The sequence below is a fragment of the Antechinus flavipes genome, chromosome 3, assembly GCF_016432865.1.
Source record: "Antechinus flavipes isolate AdamAnt ecotype Samford, QLD, Australia chromosome 3, AdamAnt_v2, whole genome shotgun sequence".
NCBI classification, from domain to species: Eukaryota; Metazoa; Chordata; class Mammalia; order Dasyuromorphia; family Dasyuridae; genus Antechinus; species Antechinus flavipes.
Window position 1 is genome coordinate 316,746,980 of NC_067400.1, and position 26,999 is coordinate 316,773,978.

Genomic DNA, 26,999 nt, shown 5'->3' on the forward strand with positions numbered 1-26,999 from the left:
TAATTTTACTATTCCCTCTTTCTCTATATTTTAACACTCTCACCTTGTTCCTTGCCCTCACCATGTCTTCTAACCCTTCTGCTCCTCAGTTTTTTAGTAGCTCTTTACCCATACATTGGTTGTACTCCCTGCTCTGTCTTTTTACTTAGTGAATCATTTAACTCTATACTGAACTCTATAATTTGTTTCCCCTTTCCTGTCACATATCATGCTTTGTAGAATTTTGGATTACTCCCATCTCTTTCAGTCTAATTTGTGTACTACACAAGAGTTGGAGAAAATCATGCTGATGGGGGTCCATTATAAATGTGTATTACATAGTCTCAGCGTCACTGTAGCACTGTAGCACTTTTATACTTTCTTAATCTATTTGCTATTCTATTCACCACAATAGAAGTTCCAGACTTATTCCTTCTTAAGCCTCCCATAGTACCCTCCTTATCCCCACCTTTTAGCTGATGATCTTGTCCCATAATTTTGGAACAATCAAGAGATTTTTCCTGAGCACTTTCTTTTCTCTATTTTTCTGCATCTTATATATCACTCAATCATTTTCCCCTACTATCCTGCTTCACTCCAGTTCTCATAAAAAAGCAGCCCTTCTCTGTTCCAAAAGCAAATTTCTCAGCATGTATCTTTAATTCTATCCCCTCCTTATTTCAGCAAACTGCCCCTGTTGTTTTACCTACCCTGTTTTAAATCTTCAATCTCTCCCCAAAGTCCAAAATGGGGCTGCTCACAAACACTGCTACATCTTCCCATATTTAAGAAATTTACTTTATCTGACTGTCTTCTCTGGTTAATATCCTCAGTTTTGCTCCTCTCTTATAGCTAACTGCTTAAGAAAGCCACCTATAACTGATGCCTGAACTGGAACTTCCTTCAACAAAGTTAATTGTCCAATATAATGACTTTTTTTTTTTTTTTTTGAGGCAATTTGGATTAAGTGACTTCTTCTGGCTCACACAGCTAGGAAATGTTAAATGTCTGAGGTCCAATTTGAACTCAGATCCTCCTGACTTCAGGACTGATGCTCTATCCACTGTGTTGTCTATCTGCCTCTATCTAAAAGCCTTTCTTAATACAAATTGTTTTTGATTTTCCCACAATCCTCAGTACCATTTCTGCTGAGTAGTCTCTTCTCTGGGTTTTTTTTGACATTCCTCTTTTCTGATTTTCTTATCTGACTGACCACTGTCAGTCTTTATTGGTAAATCTTAATCCAGATCATACGTACTAACCAGGGGTGTCCCTCAAGGTTTTGCCCTGGACTTTCTTCTCTTTCCTGTTTACACTTTTATTTTGTGATCTCATCAGTTCCCATGGATTCAATTATTATTTTTATGTAGATAATTCTTGTTTTGTTTTCATAATTTCTCTCTTCAGCTCCAGTTTGTCATTTCAAAGTAGATCCCTAGGCTTCTCAAATTCAGTGTTTGCAGAACAGAACTCATTATCTTACTCCCTGAAAATGTTCCCCTCTTGTCAACTTATCAATTATTCTTGAAGGAATCACCATCCTACCAGCCATTCAGACTTACAACCTTGGTTTCATCCTTGACTCTTCCCTGCCACTCAGTCCCACATATACAGTCTGTTATTAAATCTTGTTATTTTTATCACACAGCACTTTTCTTCTGTGTCCCTTGTGCTATACTCACATAGCTGCCACTGGTGAAATTCCCGAGTTTCATAATAGAATTTCCATGGTCTCTCCCCTTTCCAGTTTATTCTTTATTCAACTGACAGAATTATCTTTCTAAAGCACAGGTCTGATTATGTCATCTTTCTATTCAGTCAATTCCAGTGGTCTTCTATTACCCCATGATTAATTATAAAATGCTCTATTTGGTGCATTAAGTCCTTCACAAACTGGCCTCCTCTTAACTTTCCCAATTCATTTATTTATTTATAATTTTTTACAATTTACTCATCTTCTCTGTCAACCCTGCCTCCCCCTCTATTCTCCCCTTCCCCAACTTGATCCATTGACAATTAACTGTCTTTTATCCTTGAACAGTAATACTGCATTTCCTGCTTCCTTATCTGTATTGCAATTCTTTTCTTCTTCATCTCTACCTCTTGGCTTTCCTGACTTCTTTTAAGACTGCTCAAATCCCACATTCTGCAGGAGGTCTTTCCCAGTCCTGCCATTTCTTGTGCCTTCCTTCTGATATTACCTTCCATTTATATTTTATATTTCTTATATGTACACATCTAACTATTTGAATGATGTGTCTACCTCATTAAAATATGTATTTCTTGAGGGCAGGAACCATGTTTTTCTTTTCTTTGTATCCCTACTGCTTATTCCTATAGTAAGTGCTTAATGAATGTTTTTAGGCTAACTGATCTGTTTGGAAATCTTTCATTTGTTTGCCAACTGCCTTAGAAGTACAGATAAGAAAATACAAAAATAAATGAGTAAATTAGGACAACGAGTTATAGAAGTTACATGCAGAATTTGTTTCATTACTTTTTAGTAGTCACATTTATGGAAGTGTATTACATCTGTCCAAAACATAAATAGCTCAGGAAGATGAGAATTGGGAGTGCTTAGTGCTTTTTTTCAAGTTATTTTTCTAGTTTACTGAGCTCACCATGAGAGTCCAACAAAATTATTTAAAGTAATTACAAATCTCCAAAGACAAGTTATATCTATATTCCTAATTTCTTATTTTACTGCTTTTGTGTTTCTCACACTTCCAAAATCAAGTTAATGATTTTTTGTTCTTCCCAATCCACCTAAAATTAGTGAAATTATTATTAAATACTGGAATTGGTGAAAGAAAGAAGTAGACTTTTTCTTAGATCTTTCAAAGGACAAAATAGTGTCCCATTTTTCTGAATTATATTAGTCCTTCCTGATGGCAAGAGAATGAAATAAAATAATCCCTCGAGCAGGGTTTCTTAATGTTTGTTATGCTATGGTCCTGAAACCTATGAACAGACTCCTTCCCAGTATAAGATTTTTAAACACATGAAATAAAATAAGATTACAAAGGAAACCAATTATATTGGAATAGCCTCATCAAAATATTTACAAAAACAGGTCACAGGCCCTAGTTGAAGATTTAAAATAATCTAAAGCTTTTTTCCTATCATTTCATGGAATCTGAGCTTTTCAAAGACGATTCAGGAGAGGGACAAAGACATTGATAACATTTGTAGATTTGGTAAACATTTTGTTTTTCACAAATGGAACACTATTATACTTTTGGTCCAAATTTATGTTGTTGTTCTTAGGCTATTTATTTCCTATTTCTGAATTCCTCACTTGTTACCATTAGAGTGGTAGCAGAATTCCAGACCATATTTTGAAGGAAGTTCATTACCAAGATTTAACATTTCTTTAAAAAAAAAAAGTTTTTTTTTTTCATATTTTCCAAATTATCTTAGGACCTTTACATCCTAATCTCTTGAAAGCTTTGAGTTTTAGCTCAATTCTTTTGAGATTCTGTACCTCCCTCTATCATAATCTATAACATTTAAACATTTTTCAACTTAATACCAAATAAAAACAAGCATTTCCATTTACAAAGTTTAACAGAAGATATTATATGTAAAAGTGGAAATCTCTTATTATTCAGTGCTTGCTTTTTTTTTTAAATAGTATTTTATTTTTCCAAATATATTCAAAGATAGTTTTCAACATTCACCTTTACAAAACCTTATGTTCCAAATTTTTCTCCTCCCTATTCTTCCCTAAGACAGCAATACAAAGAAATAGAAAAAAGCCCCTTATAATAAATATGCATAATCAAGTAAAACAAATTTCTACATGTATCAAAATACTTCATTCTTTTTAAATTTTTTGTATTTATATATTTTTATATAAAGTTTCAAAACAAATACATAGTTTTCAACATTCGTCTTGCAAAATCTTGTGTCCAATTTTTTTCTCCCTCCCTTCCCCTCACTTTCTCCCCTATATAGCAAGTAATCCAATAAATATTAAACATGTGCACTTCTTCTATACATATTTCCACAATTATCATACTGCACAAGAAAACTCGGATCAAAAAGGAAAAAAAAATGAGAAAAAATAAAATCAAGCAAACATCACCAAAAAAGTGAAAATATTATGTTGTGATCCACATTCAGTTCCCATAGTCCTCTCTTTCAGTGCAGATGGCTCTCTTCATCACAATTGCATTGAAACTAATCTGAATCACCTCACTGTTGAAAAGAACCATGTCTATTGTTGTGTTGTGTATAACGTTCTTTTGGTTCTACTCACTTCACTTAGCATCATTTCATGTAAGTCCTCCAGGCCTCTCTGAAATCATCCTGCTTCATTTCTTCCAAAACAATAATATTCCATAACATTCATACACCATAACTTATTCAGCTATTCTTCAACTGGTGGGTATCCACTCAGTTTCCAGTTCCTTGCCTTTACAAAAAGGACTGCTACAAAAATTTTTGCACATATGGGTCCTTTTCTCTTTATGATCTCTTTGGGATATAGGCTCAATAGAGACACTGCTGGTTCAAAGGGTATGCACAGTTTGATAGCTCTTTGGGAATATTTCCAAATTGCTTTTCAGAATGGTTGGATCAGTTCACAGCTCCATCAACAATGCTCCGGTTTTCCTGCATCCCCTCCAAGATTCAACATTATCCTTTACTGTCATCTTAGCCAATCTGAGAAGTATATAGTGGTACCTCAGAATTGTTTTAATTTTCATTTCTCTGATCAATAGTAATTTAGAGCATTTTTTCATATGACTATTGATAACTTTAATTTCTTCATCTGAAAATTGTTCATATTCTTTGACTATTTATCATTTGGAGAATGGTTTATATTCTTGTAAATTTGAGTCAATTCTCTATATATTTTAGAAATGAGACCTTTATCAGAATGCTTGTTTATAAATTTTTTTTCTCAGTTTACTACTTCCCTTCTGATCTTGTCTGTATGATTGGTTTTGTTTGTACAAAATCTTTTTAACTTAACACAATCAAAATGATCCATTTTGCAATCCTTAATGTACTCTAGTTCTATCTACCTATTTGCCCCCAGCCTGTAACTTTCAGAGCTGTCCTGTTTTCCTACGTTTCTTTCTGTCCTTCTTCTTGTTCTTTTTGTGCACTTTAAATCATGTTTTAATGATCCGTTTCTTTCTTTTCTTTTTTTGCAACTTGATTACTAGTCCCTCTTTCCCTCCTAGTTCTTCTTGACCACAGATTCCTTCCTTCCCCACAGATCTAAGAGGTAAACTATCTTGTGTTCTTCTAATTTGCTTAAATCATCATCATTTGCTTAATATCTAAATCATGAACGCATTTTGACCTTATCTTGGTATAGGATGTTTTTACCATACTACTTTGCAATTTTCTCAGCAATTTTTGTCACATGGTGAGTTTTTTGTTTGTTTGTTTTTGGTGAGACAACTGGGGTTAAGTGATTTTCCCAGGGTCACACAGCTAGGAAGTGTTAAGTATCTGAGGCCAGATTTGTACTTAGGTCTTACTAACTTCAGGACTGGTACTCTATCCACTGTGCCACCTAGCTGCCCCGCACATAATGAGTTCTTATTCTAGAAACTGAGGTCTTTGGGTTTATCAAACCCTATATTATTATAGTTATTGACTTGTGAACCTAACCTATTCCTTTGATCAGCTGCTTTATTACTTAATCAGTACTAAGTAGTTTTGATGATTACTTTTCTATAATATAATAAAGTTTTAGATCTGGTACAGCTAGGCTACTTTCATTTGCAATTTTTTTCATTAATTCCTTTGAAATTCTTTATCTTTTGTTTTTCAAGATGAACTTTATTAGTTTTTCTAGCTCTGTAAAATAATTTCTTGGGAGTTTGATTGGTATGGCACTGCATAAGTATATTAGTTTAAATAGAATTGTCATTTTTATTATATTAGCTTGGCCTACCTATGAGTACTTGATATTCTTCCAGTTGATTAAATCTGACTTTATTTGTGTGGAAAGTGGAAAGTAATTGTGTTTATATAGTTCCTGATTTTGTCTTGGCAAGTAGACTCCCAAATATCTTAAATTATCTAGTTATTTTAAATGGAATTTCTCTTTGTATGCCTTGCTGCTGGGCTTTTATTGGTAACATAGAAATGCTGATGATTTATGTGGATTTATTTTGAATCTTGCAACTTTGCTAAAGTAGTGAATTGTTTCTAGTAGTTTTTTAGTTGATCTCTAGGGGAATGCCTTATTCTTAATTGGAAGTCTGTCACCTTTGTATCACTAGATTTCCCAGTCTGCATCATTCTTAAAAATCTGTTTCACTTTCATGGAATGACTTGATTGTTCCATGAAAGTATGAGATGACTGGTATTTAATTTTTAATTATTTGAAGCTAAAATTGTATTCTGTCATCATTTCAGAAAGACTACACTCTCAGATTATTCTTCTAGAGACTCAGCATGGATCTGAGATGACTGGTGGAGAAGAGACAGGACAGGTAATTGACAAAACTCTCCTAATTAAAAAAAAAAATGAACCAGAGTAAAGAAAAAGATCATAGGTTTACAACTGGAAGAGATTTTAGCAGTCAAATAGGCCAACATCTCTCTTCCCTCTGTTTCCCCCGCTTCCCCGTCTGCCTCCCAGTTTTACAGATAAACTGAGACTTAGTCTGCCCTGGGTCAAACAAGGCAGTAAGGGTCTGAATTGGGCTTTGAACCCAAGTTCTATGATTTTCAGTTTAAATAGTTCTTATTTCATATCATTGCATTATCTTTCTAAGTTGACTTTACACCTGAACATTTCTGGGAACTAGAAATGATATGACATACTTTATTTACATTTATATTTAGATTTCTTGACTACTCTTTTTATGTTGAAATAACTATAGTTTTGCATAGTTCATTGTGTCATTAGTTTATTTCACTCTTTGCTGTGTTCAGCTCTCTATTCTCTGTGACTTTTAGAAGGCAAGCTATATGTAATCACAGAATCATAGTTTTAAATTTGGAAGGGATCTTAGGTACCTCCAACCTATCTTTTTCCAGAGTTAATTTTAGAGTGAGCATCACTATAATCTCTTCTTTGATAAGGAAGTAAAATACTTCTTGCCTTGCTACCTTATAATTCTTGTTGACATTTTTATACTTTTTCCCTTTTTTTTTTTTTTTTTTGACCCCAGATCATCAGTGATGAAATCACCAAAAGCAGTACCAACAAATCTTCTGAGGAAAGTAGACAAGAAGACAACTTGGAGATTATTGTTTCACAGAAACATAAGTTGTCAGTTTTATTGTTGGAAATGAAAGAAGCCCAAGAGGAAATTGCATTCCTTAAAGGGCAACTCCAGATCACAAAGTCCAATACCAATTTGATTTCAGAAGTATCTGAACAGGGGGAAACCAAGCAGACAGAAGGTGAAGGAATGATTCATCAAGACACAGGATCAAGCTATCCTTTAATGCAAAGTGAAAAATGTAGTCCTATTGTAATTGATGTGGAAGGTACAGAAAGTGCTGTGCCTCAGAATCAGAGCAGCACCTCACTGGATGTACCTTTAGTTCACATTGCCAACACTGGAATGGAAATGGAGTCAACAAAAAAGACTGTAAAAGACTCTCTTTCTATATCTCAAGATCTTATTTTGTGTCAGCAAGATGAATTGAAAAGATTAGAAGGACAAGTATTGGAACTAGAGTCAAGTCTTCAGAAAGCAAAGGAGTCATATGAGAAAAGTTTGGAGGAAAAAACTGAGGAAATCAGTAAGCTAGTCCAGCTAGTAGAGGACTTTAAGAAAAATGAAGAAAAGAGTAAAAGTACACTTAGTGCTCTGTGTGATGAGAGAGATCAACTTTTGATTCAGGTAAAAGATCTTTGCATCATTACAGATTTAAAAGCACAAATAAAGCAACTTGAAGAGAACCTTGCAGAGGCAGAAAAACAAAGAATATCTGACTATGAAAATAAAACCAGCCGTGAAAGCCTCCTAACTGAACAAATTCAGAGTCTTAGCACAGAATCAAAATCAAAGGATTTGAAAATTGAAACTTTGCAGAAGGAATTAGATGAAATGCATCTCCAGCTTTCTGACCAAAGCACACTAATCAGAAACCTCAAAAGTGAACTGCAAAAGAAAGAAAGCGAAATGTTTGATTTGGAGGAACATTTAAGGAATACCTCAAACAAGATGGAAGAGCTTTCCCAGATTCTCTCCCAAAAGGAACTTGAAAGAGCAAGAGTAGATCAACTTTTGTTAGAGAAAACAAGGGTTGTAGAGACCCTTCAACAAGCTATTGAAGAGAAGGAGCAACAGGTGACTGAGATCAGTGTACGTATGTCTGAGAAAATAGTCCAGCTCAATGAAGAAAAGTTTTCTCTTGGGGTTGAAGTCAAAACACTCAAAGAAAAGCTTGATGTACTGTCCATTCCTAAAGAAGACAAAAAGGAGAAGGAAACAGACGAGAAAGAGGAAGAATGTTCAGGTGTAAAACATGATCAGGATGGTAAAATAGTTTCATCTCCACTAATAAAGAATGAAGAACTTCAGAGTGAATTGAATCTTTTGAAGAAAGAAAATGACCAAGTGAAGAGAAAACTGCAGGCTGCTCTTATTAACCGGAAGGAACTAATGAAGAAAGTCACTCAGCTAGAGAAAGATTTGGCACAGGTGAAAAATGAGTCTAAGGAAGAGACCCTATTCTGTGAGGGAGATGGGGTGGCAGCAACTCAGCAAGGTAAAGATGGTAAAGCAAAGCCAGAAGAATCTGTTATTCCAGAAAGTAGGGAAACTGAAATAGCTTTAAATCAGAAGATATCCGAGAAGGAACTAGAACTACAAAATTTAAAAAGAGATTTTGAAGAAAAGGTGGCAGCTGAAAAACAGCTACAGGAACTGATCAATGAGATGAAACAGAACTTGCAAGATAAGATAAATCTCATAGATTTGCTTAAAGCTGAAATAACTGAAAACCAGAGAGTCATCCAAAACTTAACCACTTGTAACAAGGAGGCTGGAGATGGAGATTCAGCAACATCTATAAAAGAGACACTAATTAGTACAGCTGGAACAGAAAGTGGAGAACACTGGAAACTAGATTTAGAAGACAGAATTTTGAATCTTGAGCAAGAAAAGGAACAACTCCAAAAGAAATTACAAGAAGTGCTAGCTTCCCGCAAGGTGACTTTAAAAAAAGCACAGGAGAAAGACAGACACCACAGGGAACAGCTAAAACAACAGAAAGATGATTATAATCTCTTACAGGAACGTTTTGATGAACAGAGCAAAGAAAATGAGAGCATACGAGACCAGCTACGTGAACTCGAAATACGAGTAAGAGAGTCTACAGACACTGTCTTAGCTGTGAATAGTAACACACAGGAATTAGATACACCTCAGAATTTGATTGAACCTATATCCAAAACCAAAGAAGAGTGGCCCTCACAAATGACTTTGGAATGTAAAAATGACCTACAGAAAGAAGATAATTCAGTAGAATTGCTTAAAACTCAACTGAAAGAGCTACAGATTCAGAAAGAAGAGCTGGAATTCAGAGTGAGTTCTACCATAAATGACCTTTCTCAAAAATCAGAAGAATCAGTTGTATTACAAGAACAGATAAAAAAGCTGCTTTTAGAGGCAGAAGGTCTTAAAATAGCCACTCATGAAGCTGAAACTGAGGTAATCAATCTGAAACTAGAATTGGAAAGTAGTCAAATGGAAATCACAAGATTAGAACATTTCAGGGAATTACAGCCTGAACTAGATGAATTGAAAAGTCTCATGAACCAAAAAAATGAAGAAGTTGATGTTCTTCATGTGCAAGTTAGAGAAAAAGATGATATCCTTGTTAAAGTACAGACAGAGATTGTAGAGCAAGAGGACTTGATTAAGGCTTTGCATGTGCAGTTGGAAATGCAAGCCAAAGAGCATGAAGAAAAAATTAAACAGTTGCAGATGGAGCTTTCTGAAATTCAACGAAAACCAGAGGAGGTGGAAGAAGAAGCTAAATCTAAGCAGCAAATTCAGAGAAAACTCCAAGCTGCACTTATTTCCAGAAAAGAGACCTTGAAAGAAAGTAAATGTCTTAAAGAAGAGTTGTCCTTAGCCAAAAATAATATTGAAACTCTCACAAAAACTCTGGCAGATGCAGAGAGCCAAGTTTCTGCTCACTGTAAAGAAAAGGATGTATTATTAGACAAATTGACTGTTCTTCAGGAAGAGAAAGAGAGACTTATTGCAGAAGTGGACAAATCTTTATTAGAAAGTCAAAATCTCAGTAGTTCTTGTGAAAGTTTGAAGCTAGCTTTAGAAGGTCTTACTGAAGATAAGGAGAAACTAATGAAGGAAATTGAATCTTTGAAATGTACCCAGATTGCTGAAAACACTGAGTGGCAGGAAAAGCACAAAGAACTGCAAAAAGAGTATGAAATTCTTCTTCAGTCTTATGAGAATGTCAGTAATGAGGCAGGACGTATTCAACATGTTGTAGAAACTGTAAGACAAGAGAAACAAGAACTGTATGGTAAATTAAAAAACACAGAAGCAAAGAAGAAAGACATAGAAAAGCAACTTCAGGAAGCAGAGCAGGAAATGGAAGAAATGAAAGAGAAGATGAGGAAATTTGCAAAATCCAAACAGCAGAAAATTCTTGAGCTAGAAGAGGAGAATGACCGTCTTAGAGCAGAAATCCACTTGGTAGGCAGTGAATCCAAAGAACCTGTAGAAGTGCTTCATTCCAGCCCTAGTATGAAGGAGGAACTAGAGGATACTAAGTTAAAGTATGAATCTCTTTCTAAGGAGTTTGAAACATTAATGGCGGAGAAGAACTCTTTAAGTGAAGAGATTCAGAATTTAAAGCAGCAGTTGAAAGAAACAGAATCCAAATTGGGCAAGAGTATAGAAAATCTTAAGAAGCATGAGATCCAAATGGATAATATAGAAGTGACACAGCAAGCTGTGTCTGTGTCTGTACCTGTACCAGATGAGATTGAAAAACAAGTCTCTCTGAGGACAAATGCAAGTTCAAACTATTCAGCACCCATCCCAGTGGAGAGCAGTGCCATGACAGATACCAGTGCAAATGAAGGGATAAGTTCACATGATGAAATTAATACATACATACAGCAAATTGATCAGCTCACAGAAAGAATTAAAGAATTAGAGGAGGAGAAGATCAGGGAAGAAAAAGATTGTTCTTTAGACGACAATAAAGATGTCTTACTGAACCAATTAGAAGCAAAGGATGATGAACTGAAAACTCTTCATGAAGAAGTTACCAAAATAAACCTGTTAAATGAGAAAATTCAAGAGGATCTTGCTAAAGTCACCAAGTTGAAGGAAATAGTGGAAGTAGAGAAGGATGATCTGGAAGAGAGACTTATGAATCAGTTAGCTGAACTTAATGGAAGCATTGGAAATTATCAGCAAGATGTCACAGATGCCCAAATGAAAAATGAATTATTGGAATCTGAGATTCAGAATCTTCAGAAATGTGTGAGTGAACTGGAAGAGGAAAAGCGGCAGGCAGTTAAAGAAAAAAACATAATTGAATCAGAAATCCGAAAGGAATACTTGGAGAAACTACAGAGTGCTCAAAAAGGAGGACATGGCAATAAAACTCATACAAAAGAGCTTCAGGAATTATTGAAAGAGAAGCAACAAGAGGTAAAGCAGTTGCAGAAAGATTGCATCAGGTATCAAGAGAAGATAAGTGGTCTAGAGAGAACTGTAAAAGCTCTGGAATTTGTACAAAATGAATCACAGAAAGAATTGGAGATGGTCAAAGAAAATTTAGCCCAAGTTGAAGAAGATCGTAAGAAAGTCCAGGCAGAGCTAGACTATTGCAAAGTATTATTGGATGACACTCAGAGTGAAGCAGCAAGGGTCCTAGCAGACAGTCTCAAGGTGAAAAAGGAGCTTCAATCAAATAAAGAGCTTGTTAAAAGCCAGATGAAACAAAAGGATGAAGATCTTGAAAGAAAACTGGAACAAGTAGAAGATAAGCATATGAAGGAGGTCAAGAATATGCAAGAAAAGCTGGATGCTTTACATAGAGAAAAGGTCCATTTGGAAGAGACTTTTGGAGAAGTTCAGGTCACCTTGAACAAAAAAGACCAAGAAGTCAAGCAACTTCAGGAAAACCTCAACAGCACTTTGGCCCAGCTTGCGGCCTTCACCAAAAGCATGTCTTCTCTCCAGGATGACCGGGATCGAGTGATAGATGAGGCTAAAAAATGGGAAAAAAAATTCAGTGATGCTATTCAAACAAAGGAAGAAGAAATCCGGGCTAAGGAAGAGAATTGTAGCATTTTAAAAGACCATCTAAGACAAATGTCTATCCACATGGAGGAATTGCAAATTAATATATCCAGGTAAACTCTTACTGTAATCTTTATTTTCATACCACTATAGGCAAAGGATTTTCCTCTTATTTAAGTAATTTTTATTTCCTTTAAATGCCACTTTGTATTCCCTTCCTTTTAAAATTTTAAATCAATTTATGTATTTACAACCATATCTGCTGTGTGGTCAATTCTGTTTTGGGCACTATGGAAACAATGAGAGTAGTATAAGAAACTATTTTGCCCTCAAGAAGCTTACACTCTAAAGCTTGGGAGAAGAAAAACTAAGAGAGATGCTGAACTTAGTCTTAGCTAGAGCAAAATGAGGAGGATGTTATAAAGTTAGGAAGGCATCATGTTTGAAAAAGATCACTAGAATAATTATTCCTTGTACTTGTGTACCTTGGGTGGGTGTGCTACATTATATATAGAATATTCAGAAGAAAGATTTGATGTCCTTTTATAGATGAACACATCTGAGATAAATATTAAAACATGCATTAAAGTATAAATGTGGTCACAGGGAAATTTTAAGTGAAACATTTGTTTAAGTTGTTAAATTGGTGGAAATAAAGTATTCCATCGTTTCTTTTCCACTGACTAAAAAGAAACATACCATTAAACCAAACCAGAGGAAGGTGTTGCCCTAAAATCCACATTTTATTAGTCCTGAAATAACAGGTTCTGAATTGTAAAAGTACCACAGTAGGTGCATTTTATCATCTTCCTTCTGACCCTGTTTTTTTCAGATGGAAAAAAAGAAGAATATATGAGGAGGAGGAATGAGTCCACTTTGTTGGCATTAAGTTGATACTCTAGGGTGGCAGTCAAGACAAGTCAAGACAAAATACGTTTTTTTTGGGTGTTCTGTAGGGTCTCTGTTCTTACCTGTCTTGTTTAAGATGAGATAAAGATGATCTGTGCTTTGGAACCTGATATAATAGTTCTCTCCCAATCCATGGTGGCAGTGACAAGCTTCTGCACAGCTTCCTCTCTCAGGTCTCCACTTATCATAGCCTTTTGACAGAGCAACTCAAATAGCAGCTGTATAAATATGGCATATGAGCGTGTCTTGTTCTCACTCCAATTAATTGCTGTATTTTGTTTCATATAGTTTTTTCCTTTAAGTCCTTGGCCCATTTCTTTCCATTATCGTATTAGCTTTCCTTTATTGTTTCTCAAAGGTTATTGTTTACTTTAAGAATCAACACTGGGGCAGCTCGGTGGCACAGTAGACAGAGCACCATCCCTGAAGACAGGAGGACCTGTCTTCAAATCTGACCTCACACACTTAATACTTCCCAGCTGTGTGACTCTGGGCAAGTCACTTAATCCCAATTGCCTCAGCGGGGGAAAAAAAAAATCTTCACTAGACTGGCTATGGACTTAACCATCCCCTTTCATGTAAAGCTGTTGTGGGGGTATAATAGCATGGAATGTTTATGTATTATTGTATCCCTTGTGCATATGCTTTCACTCATTTTCTGTCCCCTACGCACACACACGGCCAAAGGTGTTGGTAGGTAACAGAAATAGCAACTTAATATTTCTCATTATTCTTAATACCTAGTAGATCTAGAGAGTATATTCCAGAGTTGAGAGATAATCAGTATAAAAATAAGGAATGAGGAGAGGAGTGTTGTCTATAAGAAACAGCAAGAAAACCAGTTTCGCTGGATTGTACAGTACATAGAGAAGAATAAAGTATAAGAATACTGGTAAGATAGGAAGGCATCAGGTTATGAAGGAACTAAGAGATCTTTAAATTATGATACTTTGGGATTAGTCATAGTCATTTTCTTTCTCTTTTCAGACTTGAGCATGACAGACAGACCTGGGAGTCCAAAGCCCAAACAGAGGTCCAGTTTCAACAGAAGGTCTCTGAAAACCTTCAGGGAGAAAATAAAGGACTCATGTCTCAGTTGGAAGAATCTAAACAGATGTATTCTAATTCTCAGAATGAATTAGCTAAATTGGATGCAGAAGTTAAGTCTCTGAGAGACCAGTTGACTGAAGCAAATAGTTCTTTAGCAAAGTGTAAAGAAGCCAAGGAAAAATTAGAGGGAATTGCAAAGCAACAGGAGACTGACTTTCAGAATTGCAAGTTCAACTGTGAGCAGTTAGAGGCTGATCTGCAAGCCTCTAGAGATCTGACTGGCAAACTGCATGAAGAAATTAACACTAAAGATCAAAAAATTATCACTCTCCTTTCTGCTAAAGAGGAGGCAGTCTTGTTAGCTATATCTGAATTGCAACAACAACATAACAAAGAAATTAAAGATTTGGAAAGTCACCTGACCCAAAAAGAAGAGGAGAAAGCTGCCTTAGAAGATGAGAAAAAAAAAGCTGTAGACAAAACCAATCAGCTTATGGAAACAATGAAAACTATCAAAAAAGACAGCAAACAGCAGAAGGCTCAGTTGGATTCTTTTACTAAATCCATGTCTTCTCTCCAGGATGACCGAGATCGAATTCTAGGAGACTACCGACAGCTTGAAGAGCGGCATCTCTCAGTGATCTTGGAGAAAGACCAGCTCATCCAAGAGGCTGCTGCTGAGAACAATAAGCTAAAGGAAGAGATTCGATGCCTTCGGGGCCAGATGGATGATCTCAATTCTGAAAATGCCAAGTTAACTGCAGAACAGTACCAGAGGATAACAAAGGACTATCAACAAAGACAGCTCCTTGAAATTAGGCTTCAGCGGAGTCAGGAACTAGAAAATGAAAAGATCAAGTTAGAAAGAAAGCTAAAAGAGTCTGAAGGATTACGGGAAGAGCTAAGAAAATCTTCTGATGCCCTCGAGGAGGAAAAGCAAACCTTGACTAAGGAAATTGAGAGCTTGAGAACTTCTGTTTCACAGCTGAAGTGCCAAATGACAGCTTTGCAAGAAGGAGGGTCTTTAGGAGAGTTTCAGGCACAGTTGAAAGGTGGGGAAGAAGAGGTGCACAGATTAGGTATTACCCTTTCTCTCTCTCAGAAGAAAGTCACAGAGCTAGAGGAAGAATTAGCACGTGTACAAAAGGAGGCTGCTAAGCAGGTGGGAGAAATTGAAGAAAAGCTTAAAAAGGAATTGAAGCATCTTCGTCATGATGCAGGGATAATGCGCAATGAAACTGAAACAGCCGAAGAGAGGGTAGCCGAGCTGGCAAGAGATTTGGTGGAGATGGAACAAAGGCTACTCAAGGTTACTGAAGAAAATAAAGACCTTAAAGCTCAAATTCAGGCTTTTGGAAAGTCTATGGGTTCTTTGCAAGATAGTCGAGACCATGCTAATGAAGAGTTACAGGAACTAAAAAAGATGCACACTGCCAGCCTTGAGGAGCAACAGCGTCTTACAGATACTTTGCAGGAAGAGCTGACTAAACTGAGAGAAGATCAGATTCTGTTGAGTAGAGAGAGAGATGAACTTGTTTCTAAAGTGGCTTCTCTGGAGAGCTGTGTTGAAGATGATAACTCGCTATCTCAACTTGAGAAGCTTAACCAACAGCTCAGATCTAAGGATGATGAATTATTTCACTTGTCCTCACAGTTGGAGAGTTCCTCTAATCAAATACAGTCCTTTTCCAAGGCCATGGCCAGTTTACAGGCTGAAAGAGATCATCTCTTAAGTGAATTAGACAAAATGAGAAAATCAGAAGAAGGGAAACAGTGTTCATCACCCCAACACTTTACCAGTCCATCTGAAATGTCCTTAAAGAAAGCAATGAATTCACTACAAAATGACAGAGATAGATTGGTGAGTTCTGTTCCCTTTGTATGTTAACTAAAAGTCACTGAAACATAATACTGTTAATCTTGCTGCAACATGGTTAGAGTAGGGCTCTGATTTAAAAAGTACTCTTGGAAAGGTTCACTGCATTAGTATCGATAATAATTAACTGAAACCTTATAGTAGTATGGTCTTCAGAGTCCATTATGCTTAGGTCAAATCATAACACTCATAGTTATGTCATTAGATAAAACTACTTCATTTTCTTCAGATGTTCCCTAATTTTTAATAAGGCCAAATGTAACAAAGGATGTTGGGGGTGGAATCAGACCATTTAGGGAGTCTAGTATTTCAAGTTGGTAGATACTTGAAAGAAAGGTGATATGAGCAGAAATAAAAGGTAAATGATGTGAGTTATTAGGGAGATTTTACTAAAAAAGACTTGACAGCTGATAGGATATTGGACCTGTGGAAAAAGTAGTAGTTAAGGATGACTCTTAAGGTTATAAATCTAGGTAACTAGTAGGATGGTGGTGCCATCAACAGAATTAGGGAATTTTAAGAGAAAGATGAGTTTAGAGGGAAACATAATGAATTAAACTCCCCACCTCATTTTTTGTTCAATGAAAAACCCACAAATAAAATAGGAAAATAACTTTTTAAGCAGAGTTTATCTGAAGATTTAATAATATGCTAATGTAGTATAAGAGAAAGGAAGGCAGATATAAAATTGGGAGAGATCATCACAACTTCAAAAGACTGGGATCAGATATATCTTTCATATGTATATCTAAGGCTGAAGAAGGCTTCAGAATTCAAAAAAACTTTAGCTGGAATGTTCTTCAGAAGCCTTCTAATTCATTTTACATCAGAATCAGAATCTTGTAAGGGTGGAAAATAGGATTACATCAGCAATAACAGGTCCTTATCTGTGATTGTATTTTCTTTCTACCTATTTTAATTGTGTTCATGCACAATACCACAGTTGAGTTATGCTCAGTACCTTTGTCAGACTAAACCAAGTCCATGTTAAATTTGTCATTAGAGAAGTAAGACTTTGAATCTGAATTAAAATGTAATGCATGCCCAAAGTTCAAAAATTTTATTTGTTAGGTTGATCCTGTTGAAAAAAAAGTATTTCCCTGTTCCTTAGATTCATTTCTTTATTATCAGCCTCATATTTATGTTCCTGATGGTTAGTTTATAATCACCATCTGTCATCAGTGTAAGTCTCACTTTTATTATGTCCATAGAATTCATGAGGATGTTTTAGGATATTTATATATTCTCTTCTCCTTAGTTTTCAGCACATTTTGTAATAACATACATTTGTTCAGTATTTACTTTATACACAGTTGTATATTTTTGGTCATACACAGGCAAATGGGATATGTAGTCCATAGTTAAAGAGTTGAAAATATGATCATGAAGATAAGAAATGTATGTAAATAACAGTAATAGAAATTAAAGCATGATAAATGCATAGGTGAGAGAAAAACAAATGCAATGAGAGTTTAGAGTTTCTTCATTTGGCATAGCATGGTAGACTCTAAAGCTTGTGATTTGTAATTTTTCTTATAGCTGTTTTTTACTGTTGCCAGTGCTCCTGCCCTAATATAATCCTCTTAATATCTAATACTCAAATTAGTACAGTACTATCAAATCTTTTTGAATCTAGTTAATCTCTTTCCTCTATAATCCATCCTTCACACCAAACTATATTAGAATACATAGAATATTACTTTTGTCATGCTGTTCACCTGCTCATAAAACTTTGGGTAACTTTTTGCTTCCTAAAAGATGCAGTTTTATGCTTCTTAGCTTTCTAATCAAGCCTTGACACAATCTTCTCCCTATCTTCTCTCTCCTTATCAGATATATGTCTTCTCAGTCATTTTGCATTTGTGTCTGACTTTATGAGCCCATTTGAGGGTTTTGGTTTTTTTTTGGCAAAGATATTAGGAGTGGTTTGTCATTTCTTTCTTCAGTTCATTTTGCAGATAAGGAAACTGAGGCAAACAAGATTAAGTTTCTTGAATCACATAAGTAGTAAATGTTTTGAGGCCAGATTTGAACTCAAAAGGGTGAGTCTTCTTGACTTCAGGCCTGGCATTTTTATCTACTATGCCACCTAGCTGGCATGTATCGTTGTCCATCCATTGTATGATTCTTAGCATTCTTTTCTGCCACTCTCTTCCCATCACTGCAGAAACATAGAGCTGTACTTTAAAAAATATATTTTTTGATGATAACCTTATATTTTCAAAATACAAGCAAAAATAGTTTTCAGCATTCAGCTTTGCAAAACCTTGTATTCCAAAATTTTCTCCCTCCCTTTTCTCCTTCCCTAGGCAGCAAGTAATCCAATATAATTTAAACATGTGCAGTTCTTCTAAACATTTATCATTGCTGCACAAGAAAAATCAGGTCAAAAAGAGGAAAAAATGAGAAAAAAAACCAAACAACAAAAAAGGTGAAAATACTATGTTGTGATCCACATTCTGAACCCACAGTCCTGTTTCGGAGAAGGCTCTCTCCATTACAAGTTTATTGAAATTGGCCTGAATCACCTCATTGTTGAAAAGACCAAAGTCCATCACAGTTGATTATCACAGGTTGCTGTGTACAACAGAGCTATACTTTTTTATGGGCTACTTCAGCCAAAGAATTTATCACCTAATAGGTAAGAGTCGACTGTCAAGTGGACACCACAAGTAGAGGAGCAGCCATGAAAAGGGCTGAGCAAGCTTCACACCAGAGATACTTAGGGGTTTAGGAGAAAAGGAGAATGGTCAGGAGGTAGTTTCACAAAAGAAAGTCTTGAAAATTAGGCTTTTGAGTGATGGGTAGGAATCAGACAAACAAAAAGGCTCATCACTAATGGGTTGACCACAAGATGATGAATTTTTTATCCATGGTAACTCATAAAAAGTACAGCTCTGTGCTTCTGCAGTGATGGTAAAGAGTGGCAGAAAAGAATGCTAAGAATCATACAATGGGTTAGACTATTTAGAAACATTAGCATAACTTTTGGTATTCTAAATGTAAGATCCTTATCCAACCACCACCAAGTTTACATGCTACAAGAAGGACTGCATGATATGAATACTTAGTCCTATCTAACAAGATGAAACTAGAAGACATAAATACATTTCAGCAAAATCAAAGGATGACTTAGATGTTTGTTTAGAGAAGCAAATAAAGGTGATTGATTTGATTTCATTATGGACACAAATGCAACTAAGAACATTTCATGGGGCACTTGGTCATTTTATCTTAAACTACTTATGAATATAAGCAAAATAATTATTTGCTTGAAATCTGTTGTGTAAGATGAATAGTAGAAAAAAATCCTTTAAAGACAAAATCTTCTAAGCCATATAAATATATACTTAGGTATTTGGTGACTTCTACTTATAGGTGGGCCCAGAGGAGAAGGATTAAAAATATTTTGGTTGATTTAGGAGTAAGAAAAATAGCCAAAGCCATTTAGACTACACAGATATCTTATTCCTCTCTGTCTGGAATATTATCTTCATAGAGGGAGTTGGAAAGCATTGATAAAATCAAGCAACTTCACCAAAAAAAGAAACTGATGAGATTTTAAGAAATGATGATTACTAATATAGGAATTTCAAAATCATCTGTCATTGAGCGGTGAGACCATTTGGTTGCTAAAACTAAAATAAAAATTGACACCAAATTAAAGGAAAGTATAGAGATGAGAAATTGTGTACAGTTGCCCAAGTTCCAAGCCATACTATTCAGATGAGTTGTTGATGCCAAAAATAGGAATGAATAAGCTAATATCATTATAGTGTTTTAAGGTAACCAAGGCATTTTAAATATATTACCATCATTGTTCCTCTGAACAACCAAAAGACAGGTGTACTTGTTAGCCCCATTTTATAGGTGAGAAAACAGGTTCATGAAAGTTAATTTGCCCATAATCACACAAGTAGTATAAATGCTTTAGACAGGATTTTAATGTCTTGTTAGTTCCAAGCCCACCATTCTTTCCACTATGCTATATTAAGGCAAGGGCAACATTTGCTTAGAATATATACTCATCTGAAAAGGCATTGATCATCACTATTAATATAAATAAATTATACTTAACTATTGTAAAGAATTGACTATATCTTCATGGTCAATAGGCAAAGAGATTCCTGGAATTTTCCTAGCTAGCAACTATTAGACCCCCTTGCTAAGCAGATAGGTATGGAAGTGAAAGCCAGTACTGATCTTTATTCTGATTTTTTTTTTCTGGGTTGGGGATAGTAACTATTGCAAAATCCTTGTTTAGGTCTGAATATTTCACATGTCTCAGAATAGTTTGCAATGCTTTAGTGAAGCCCCTAGAGTTTAATTCACCACGTTAGTGGCTCTCTGGATTTGTTTGAAATACTTTTTCTTGAGCAGTCTAAATAGGAAAACAAAAGGACAGGAGCCTTGCCATTTCTGTTGACTTTAGAAAAACCCTTGGGTGTGTCTTTATGATTTCTAAGTCTGACTAGGTCAAAGGTATAGCTCTAAAGTCATTTCAGGCTTTGAATCTCAGGAGAATTTGTGATGAGGAGTAGATCTAGGAAGAGATAGATGATAGAGAGTGAGATATAATACCTGGGAAATTGACTCATAAGAATCATTGATTTATAACAGCAACATGTGATGTTAGCCCAACTTCATTTATTTCATTGGGTTTATGAAGCAATGAAATCTGTTGATGACCTCTTTGATTTACCTCTTTTTCACTTATCTAGAGGGATAAACTTGGGCTACTAATTGTTACTGATTTGCATTGGGAATGATAAATTGATACCTGACTCTAGTATATTTCTTTTGATTAAAGCTGAAAGAGTTAAAGAATCTACAACAGCAGTACCTTCAGATTAACCAAGAAAACACTGAACTCCGTCCACTGAAGGTTCAACTTCAGGAGTATCAGGAACAGACAAACAAGTATCTGTCTGTCCAGGAACAACTAAAACAGGAAAACCTCTCTTGTCAACAGGAGCTACAACACCTCAGGTGAGATTTTTTTTTTCCTTAAAAGAGAAGTTCTTTTTACACTTCTCCATGTACACCCCAACAGTCTTTCTTTGTGATAAATCCTTTCATAATTGTTTGGTGTTGTGTGTAATTGTTTGGTTGTTGTATGAGAGGAAAAAAGAATGTGTCCCCAGCAGTCCTTTGTGATTTCTTAATCTCCTTTCTAACAAGAGATCATCAGAACAAAAGAGAAATCTCAAAACAAAATGATTCCCTCAACACCTTGTGAGAAGTATTTGTTCTTGTTACTTGCACAGCATTTTTGTTGGGCACTCATATGTTTAGTTTGAGATGATGAACATGGAAGTGATGTTTTTGGGTAGACTTTAGGCAAACTTTACAAAATGAGTGTTTTCTTTTTCTTTCTTTCTTTTTTTTTTGAGGGGGGGCTTTTTTAGGATAGCCTTTTATTGTCCAAATACATGCCAAGATGGTTTTTTAACATTCACCCTTGCAAAACCTAGTATTCCAAGTTTTTCTTCCTCCTTTCCCTGCACCCTCTCCAGACAGCAAGTAATACAATATAGGTTAAACATGTGTAATTCTTCTAAACATATTTCCCCATTTATCATGCTACATAAGACATATCAAGTCAAAAAGGGAGAAAGAAACAAGCAAGCAAACAACAAAAAAGTGAAAATACTATGCTGTGATCCACATTTAGCCCTCCACAGTTTTCTTTTCTAGATGCAGATAGCTCTCTGCATCCCAAGTCTGTTAGAATTGGCTTGAATCACCTCATTGTTGAAAAAAACTGTCAGTCAGAGTTGATCAAAATGAATGTTTTCTGATGTAAATTTTTACCAGAGATATTTTATTCCAAAAATGTACCTTCTTAGTCAAAAAATTATGTACTGCCTTATACAGTTTCCTTAGTTAACTGAAAACATGTCTTTGACCTAAAAGTGCAAATTCAAAGTTAGGATTCAGATTTGCATGAAATGTGGAACTAAAATGGCAAAACTGGAAACCCACTTGCCTCTGGTCTGTTGTTTTGGAGTCCGAATTTTTGAGATTCCAAATTAGCTCTATTGTAATGGAGTTGAAGTTCTCTCTGCAATTTATTATCTGTGAAACTCTGGGCACTTAATTTCTTGGGTCTTCATTTTCCCCATGATATAATGGAAGGAATATAAGCTCCAGAATTAGAAAATCTGGGTTCAAATTCTGCCTTTGTTACTTACTAATTATGTACTGGCTAAGTCATGTAGCCTTCCTGGTCCTCAAGTTTTCTTCTCCTTGAAAAGAGGGGCTTGGGTGTTTGGTTCTATCTATCCATTGAGGAGCTTGGGCTATAAAAGCTTTTCATTCCCTGTCATTTCCCTCATCCTATTTCTATGAGAGCCATCTCATAGCCTTTCCTCATTACTTATGGCTAGTGGTTTACTTGATTTTCTTTCATCAGGTTCTATGTTCCTTATATTTTTAATAGAGAGAAGCAGAATAGCATATTGCATAGAGAGGGCCAGGCTCAGAAACAGAATAATGTAGCTTCAAGTCTTACCCCAGCACATGCTGGCAAGAATCTTAACTCAGTGTCCTGGGCAAGTAACTGTAAGACTGTAAATTGTGGAACAGTTGCTGATCTGCATTAATAGAGATTGCTTAGAGAGTATAGCTAGAGAGAGTATGGAGGGGTGGGATGGGGATGAGGAACTAGATACAGAAACAGGATTTAGGATTACAGGAGACATGGAATAAATTGATTGCAGAGACTCCAGGAAGGCTACAGAATTAGAATCACATCACCTCTGAGTTTATTACCAGCTACAGTGTGCTTATGGGAGTCTTTGGAGGTTTGAGCTCTTAGAGACTGCTTGATTCCTCTGAATCTTTTTTTGCTTTTGTTGCTTTGGTTTTCTTCAAACTTAAGGTTAGAGTAAGGAACAAAATATTTTTTAGAAAAATTGTTCTTTCTAGAGAGTCAAGCTGGTATACTAGCTAAGACTTCAGTTAGGTAGACCTAGGTTCAAATCCAGTCTATGACACAGTGATACTAACAAGTCACTTATTCTTTCGATGCCCCCAGGGTATTCTTGAGGATGTAAGCTGCAGATAAGTTGTTGATATTGTTAGAGGGAATTTCTTCACCAGGAGTCCGCTAAACTAATGAAATCACAGGTTTGAATTCCTACAAAATTGTTCAATATCTGGCTATACCAATCCTCATATTGCCAGCTCATCCAATCACCCTCCAAAATTGTATTCCAAGTGTGAGGATCTTTTCCTAGATAGAGCAACATATGGAGGATTCTGGAAGATAGCAAAGTATCTTGGTCAATCCCAATTTCCTCCACAAAGAGAACACATTTTTGCCTTAGGGCAAACATAGACTCATGAAAAATCTAGAAGATTTGGGATAAAACTGGGATCCTTTTGATACAACCCTAGAAAATCTGAAGAAAGACCCTAGGCTGAGATTGATTTCTCTGAAGTGCAAACACCTCCAGGTTAGCTCCACAGAAAGAACAAGCAGGGACCCTTCCAGCTAGCTTGGTATGGCTGAAGTCTCGGGAGGAACCACAAAGACTTTCACTTCTCTGTATGTGGAGTAGGGATTTGAGTCTGGAAAGACTGAAAGAATGTTGGGAATGCAGCCCAGCCCAGCTGTGCTGCCGAAACACGGCCTTGGACCAGAAGGAACCAGCACCTGGTGAGTGCAGAGGCAGTAGGGCAAGAGCACTGCTAGCTGTGGGCACCTGTAGGAGGAGGGTGGAGGTCTCTTGGTTAGGGTTTCTGGTCTGGAGGTCAGAAGGGAAACTTGAAGCACCATCCCCCGCATCCCGCAATCATAGGTGCTTACACCAATACCTCTTATTTAAAAAAAAAAAAAATTAATTGGCAAAGAAGAAAGGACCTCACCATTGAAACATATTATGGGAACAGAGAAGACCAGGATTTATCTTCATAGGAGGACACTTTAGTTTAAAAAAAAAAAAAAGCTTCTACCCCACAGAGTAATGTGATATGGCTCTCTGTCCAGAGAGAATTTTTAGAAGAACTAAAAAAAGAATTAAAAAACCAAATGAGAGTAAAACCAAAGAAATAAATTAAAACCATCTGAGAAAAAAGAGAAACTTATGAAAAAAAATTAACCAATTAGAAAAAGAGGTAGGGTCTCAAAGATGAAAATAATGGTTTGTAAATTAGAATTGGGCAAGGGGAAACTAGTAAAGTTATGAGAGACTAAGAAATAACAAAACAGATTATAAAGAATGAGAAAATAGAACAGAATGTGAAACATCATATGAAGAAAATGACAGATCTGGAGAATAGATCAAGAAGAGAAAATATAAGAATAATTGAATTACCAAAAAGTTCTGACCAAAAAGAGAACCTTGACACAATAATGCAGGAAATAATCTAAGAAAATTTCCCTGGAGTGATAGAACAAGAGGGGAAAATAGAAATAGAAAAAGTCTACTGATTACCATCTCAAAGAGATCCTGTGTGGGGGAAAAAAAAAAACAACAGGAGTATTATTGCCAAATTTCAAAATTCCCAAATCAAAGAAAATTTTGCAAGAAACAAGAGAAAAACAATTCAAATATGCTGGAGCCACAATTAGAATTGCACAAGACTTATCAGCAACTATAATAAAAGACTCCAGATCTTGGAATTATATCTACAATCAAAAGAACTTGGCCTGTAGCCCAAAATATCACATTCAGCAAAATTATCTATAATCTTAAATGAGAAAAAAAGGACATTCAAAGAACTTGCAGATTTTCAGAATTTTCTATCAACCAAACTGGAACTTAACAGAAAATTTAGCATATAAGAGCCAATGTGAAAGATCAGTTTTAAGAAACTTAACATGTACTACTGGGCTTATATCCCAAAGAGATCTTAAAGAAGGGAAAGGGACTTGTATGTGCAAGAAGGTTTGTGGCAGCCCTGTTTGTAGTGGCCAGAAATTGGAAACTGAGTGGATGCCCATCAATTGGAGAATGGCTGAATAAGTTGTGGTATATGAATAATATGGAATATTATTGTTCGGTAAGAAACAACCAACAGGATGATTTCAGAAAGGTCTGGAGAAACTTACATGAACTGATGCTGAGTGAAATGAGCAGGACCAGGAGATCATTATGTACTTCAACAACAATATTATGATGGTCAATTATGATGGACCTGGCCATCTTCAGCAATGAGATGAACCAAATCAGTTCTAATGGAGCAGTAATGAATTGAACCAGCTACACCCAGCGAAAGAACTCTGGGAGATGACTAAGAACCATTACATCGAATTTGCAATTCCTATATTTTTGCCTGTCTGCATTTTTTATTTCCTTCACAGGCTAACTGTACACTATTTCAAAGTCCGATTCTTTTTGTACAGCAAAGTAATGGTTTGGACGTGTATACTTATTTTTTATTTAATTTATATTCTAATATATTTAACTTGTATTGCTCATCCTGCCATCTAGGGGAGGGGATGGAGGGAAGGAGGGGAAAAATTGGAACAAAAGGTTTGGCAATTGTCAATGCTGTAAAATTACCATGCCTATAACTGGTAAATAAAAAGCTATTAAAATTAAAAAAAAAAAAAAAGAAAAGAAAGAAACTTAACATGGACAAACTGTTTAAATGTGGACAAATTATTTGTTTTTTTAGTGTGTGTGTGTGTGTATATTATATATATGTATTTATGTATACTTATAACACACATGTATTTATATAAGATTCATCTCCACAATAGGGTAGCTCAAAAGAAAGATTGGTTGAGTTCAGGTAAAAATAACAATCATACAAATGAGGTGCAGAGGAAGAATAGACAGGCATTAGAGGGGGAGAAGGGCTCGTAGTTTTGTGAACCTACTCACATTGGGAATGGATTCAGTAGGTAACACTATGTGTGTATACACACACACACATACACACACACACACACACACACACACACACACATACCACCAAGAAGGGGGCATAGCACCCTCCAGAATCTATAAAGAAATAAGGGAGGCGGGATGAGGGGAGATGGGGAAGCAAGTGGTGAGGGAAGAAGATGGCAAGGGAAGGATCCTTGGGTAGGGGAGATTAAGTAATAACAAGGCAAGTTATGGAACAAAATTTAATTAAAGAGGCAATAAGCATAGGAAAGATGTGTGGGTATGTGGAGGTGACTATTTATGTATACATAAATATATTTTTTCTTAAATGTAGTTTGCTTGGAAGTGAGGGGCGGGGGCAATGAAAGGGGAAAAAAGAATAAAGTAAATTAAGTGAGCAGCAGAGAACCAAAGAACAATTTACAAGAAAGTAAAGAAAAAATGGTATTCATGAATATAATTTCTTCTAATATTATAATATAACTTTTTTAATCCTGGTAATTTATTGTTATATATTTTGAATCCTCTCTGATGTTTGGGCACATGACAATGTTCTCTATTGTTTTGCTTTATTTTATTTTGTATTTCCTTTCTGTTTTCCTTTTTTTTTTCTTACTGTGTTTTTTCAACTAAAAAAAAAGAAGAAACTTCTTAGCAACTTGCAGTTTCTTTCTCCTCTGTTTTCCTTGATCTGTTGGTTTATTGTTTATCTCTTTGTTTTTAATATAGAAAAGACCATTCTTGTATTCCACACAATTTTTTTCAGTTATTCCTATTTGCAAAGATTGGTGTCAGTTAGTTAAAAAGTGATATTATAATTTTTTTCTACATGAAAAGAAATGTTATATATCTTATAAGTCACTGCTGATGGAGCTCATATTAATGAGAGAATAGTGAATGAGCCATTTTTCTTTGACCCTTCCACCAAAGAATTATAAAATATAATCATCAGAAATTGTACAACCAGAACATAGCAAATTAAACTCAGTAAATAAATATTAAATTTATACTATGTGCACTGTATTTTGCTTGACAGTGGGGGATATAAAGAAGGAACAAGATGCTCCCCCTGTCCTTAAGATTATAATCTAATAGGTAGGGATAAAGTGCTTATAGCTCAGG

The 26,999-nt window shown here is 35.6% G+C and overlaps 1 protein-coding gene across 3 annotated transcripts in view; it reads left to right on the forward strand.

Moving 5' to 3' along the window:
* Positions 1 to 26,999, forward strand: part of GOLGB1 (golgin B1) — a 70,186-nt gene that overhangs the window by 34,341 nt on the left and 8,846 nt on the right. For all 3 annotated transcript variants that reach the window (XM_051985375.1, XM_051985376.1, XM_051985377.1), the window contains 4 exons: positions 6,364 to 6,440; positions 7,125 to 12,313; positions 14,097 to 16,020; positions 20,846 to 21,024. In XM_051985375.1, the coding sequence (XP_051841335.1) occupies positions 6,364 to 6,440; positions 7,125 to 12,313; positions 14,097 to 16,020; positions 20,846 to 21,024 (7,369 nt within the window). The remainder of the gene's footprint in view (positions 1 to 6,363; positions 6,441 to 7,124; positions 12,314 to 14,096; positions 16,021 to 20,845; positions 21,025 to 26,999) is intronic.